This window comes from Marmota flaviventris, chromosome 2 (genome assembly GCF_047511675.1).
Source record: "Marmota flaviventris isolate mMarFla1 chromosome 2, mMarFla1.hap1, whole genome shotgun sequence".
NCBI lineage: Eukaryota > Metazoa > Chordata > Mammalia > Rodentia > Sciuridae > Marmota > Marmota flaviventris.
This window is the reverse complement of record NC_092499.1, coordinates 32470748-32473547: the sequence shown is the minus strand read 5'-3', so window position 1 is coordinate 32473547 and position 2800 is coordinate 32470748. Positions and strand designations below refer to the sequence as shown.

The 2800-nt window shown below is 40.7% G+C and overlaps 1 protein-coding gene across 1 annotated transcript; it reads right to left on the bottom strand.

Moving 5' to 3' along the window:
• Window positions 1-1000: 1000 nt before the first annotated feature.
• Rnase6 (ribonuclease A family member 6) lies at window positions 1001-2386 on the bottom strand. Its single transcript, XM_027922367.3, has 2 exons — window positions 2157-2386; window positions 1001-1781 (listed from the first exon to the last, which is right to left on the bottom strand). The coding sequence occupies exon 2, from the start codon at window positions 1774-1776 to the stop codon at window positions 1315-1317; it is 462 nt and encodes a 153-aa protein (XP_027778168.1). The 5' UTR covers window positions 1777-1781; window positions 2157-2386; the 3' UTR covers window positions 1001-1314.
• Window positions 2387-2800: the final 414 nt, after the last annotated feature.

The window sequence follows — 2800 nt, the reverse complement described above, 5'->3', positions numbered from 1 at the left end:
CACTGTGTTAGAGGACTTGGGTCCCTCCGTGGGTTTCCCTACTGGGTACCCAGCTTCTTTGGTGCTGTGTTGCCCTGGCCTGATAATCTCTTCACAATGGGGGGCCCTCCTTGTACATCCATCATCCAAGAAATCCAGGTTCCTGAAACCTGAAACATCTTATTCCGTTCTTTGTTCCTAAACCACAATTATACACATGGCCTAAAGGAAAGTGAGCTCACTTAACACATCTATTAAAGTAACTGTGTGGTTGGAAAGAATCATTCTATACCAAAAATAATTCTTACACTTTTAACTACTTAAGTAGGTGATTTTTTCCAATCTGCATGGTCTTGGCTGCTACTAAAACACTGATCACTCTACAAAGCATTTCTAACATACTTGGCTCCCTAGTCCGGTACCTTACTTTGGAGGTTGTTAAGGAACTGAAGGTCCCTTTGTGTATATGACCTAAGACCTTAATTCTTAATCTGAACAAATTTCTAAAACCAATCCTTCAGTTTCCAAATTCAGATTCAATTCTCAAACCCAATTTTCCGTGATATTTTGGTATTTAGGTAAGCCTAGAAGGGTTTTTATATTCCAGTGCCTTTTTATCTTGATCTATGCTTCCTTTTTGCCTAGTCCAAAAGATACTACTGATACCTTATATTTAAAATATTGTCCAATTAAATGTAAAAACAAATAGAAAATATCAAAGAAACCCTCAGTCACCAATGTTAAAATCTATGTGCAAATCATCACCTCTCTCTGAGGGATCAGTACCACCTCCTAATAAGCATAGACAATGATTTCAAAGGAATATATGAAATCATGAGCAGTTTGAAGGGATGGAGGATTTTTTGCTCTCAAGTCCCAAAGACACAGGGGCAAGGGAAGTGGTAGAGGCCCCCAGGAGGCTTCATAGGTGGCCTGGGACCTAAGACCAAAATAGTTCTTCTTTGAATCCTGGCAGGCAGTGATTTGAAAGGGTATAAAAACACCTTCACACTCATCAGAATGCAGCAAGAGTGGTTTTATTGCTGTGAATGTAGTTTTATAAAGTTTGGCAAAAGTCCCAAGGTTAAAAATCTGTAGGCCTGGATGCTTCTTTGCCCTCTTCCCTATTTGCCTTCTCTCAAAACAGACAGAACTCCAAAGCAGAAAAAAATCCTATTTCTTTTTGTCCCAACTCTAGTCTGGTATCCTAGATACTCAAATTCTTCCAACACTTTCCTTCTCTTCCATGAATACAAGAAAATCAACAAAAGAATAGAAAAAGCAGAAGAAACTTTAAGAGAATCTGTGTCCAATGAGAGGAAAGTGAGCAAAACCTTAGATGAGCTTATCCAAGTGTACAGGAACCAACTGATAGGGAGGGTCACTCTTCTGAGGGGGGTCACAGGCAACAACGAAGAATCTGTATTGGGCAGTATCCCTGTAACGACAGTGAGGATACTTCCCTGCAGTGAGTTTGCATTTGGTCATGTTAACAGGCTTTGCACTCTGGTGGCAATTGTTCTGGCCATTCTTGCAGATGATGTGGGGCATATTGCAGGCAACAGCTACATTCTGAAAAGAGTCATGCAGGAAGGTGTTTTCAGGCTTACAGTGCTGAGTATAATTGTTGACACCACCCATTGCCCTGTTGCATTGGAGAGGACCTGGCTGTATGTGCTGGATTTCAAACCAATGAGCCTTGGTGAGCCTCTCAGGCAAAGCACAAAGTGGGCACACTGTGCTCCATAGTCCCAGCAGCATTAGGAGGAGAGGAAAGCATCCCAGATTTAGTATCATCTTTCCTGTGTAAGAAGAGTGAAGATCATGGTAATAGAAGAAGCAATAAGAGCATAGTTATCAATAACTATTAATCATTCTTATTTAGATTTTTGTTTTGCCTTTTAAGATTACATAGCTTTAAAAAAAAAAAAAATCTTTCGCATAGGGTCTCACAATTCTATGAAGACTCTGAAGCCCAGAGAGGTGAGCAGCCCTTTCTTAGATTGGCTTTTCTCACTCTTCTCTATGACTTGCATTTATGCATTCAACAATTCGCATGTCAGACATCTGATTTTTTACATCTGCCCTTCTGAGATGTTTACCCTTCATCTATAGCTACTTCCTCCCAGCTATGTTCACAGCCCTGTTCACCTCAGCCCTGAGTTTCCTCCTCTTACCAGGTGTTGGAGCTGAAGTTCCTGCTGAGAACAGAGGCAGTGGTTAATCTCAGGCTCACAGGGTCTTGTCTGCTTCTCTTCTCTCAAGCCTGCCAGAGCTGCATATGTGAGGCAGAAGAAGAAATGGTCTGACCCACAGGAAAGAGAAACCTAAAACTCCTGCTCAGTGAAGATGAGACTAGAGACTTCCAAATCTGTCTTTAAAATAGTGTCTTATTACTGTTTATAGAGGAAGCAAGCCCACTTTTAAAAACAAGATGATTCAAAACTAAGTTTGAGGAACTGATTCCTTTCTGATATGGGTTTAGTACTTCCTTCTTGATTGGAGGTTTCAGTTTTTTGAAGCTCTTTGCTTTCAGTCTTTTAAGAGAAAATATACCATGGAAATCTGATATAATAGCTGCCACATACTTGGTAACATTGTGAATTCCAACAACAGATGTGAATAAATTATTTGTTTATGCATATGTTTACTGGGCCAGATGTCAGGCCTCTCAGAATCAGGGGTTCATGATCCAATAAAAGAGACAGGTGAAGGCTGGGGATGTGGCTCAAGTGGTAGCGCGCTCGTCTCGCGTAAGTGAGGCACTGGGTTTGATACTCAGTACCATCTAAAAATAAATAAGTGAAATAAAGGCATGCTG

What these genes read in the sequence shown, in the direction of transcription:
- Rnase6 (XM_027922367.3), bottom strand. Translation starts at nt 1,776, where the DNA reads ATGATACTAAATCTGGGATGCTTTCCTCTCCTCCTAATGCTGCTGGGA.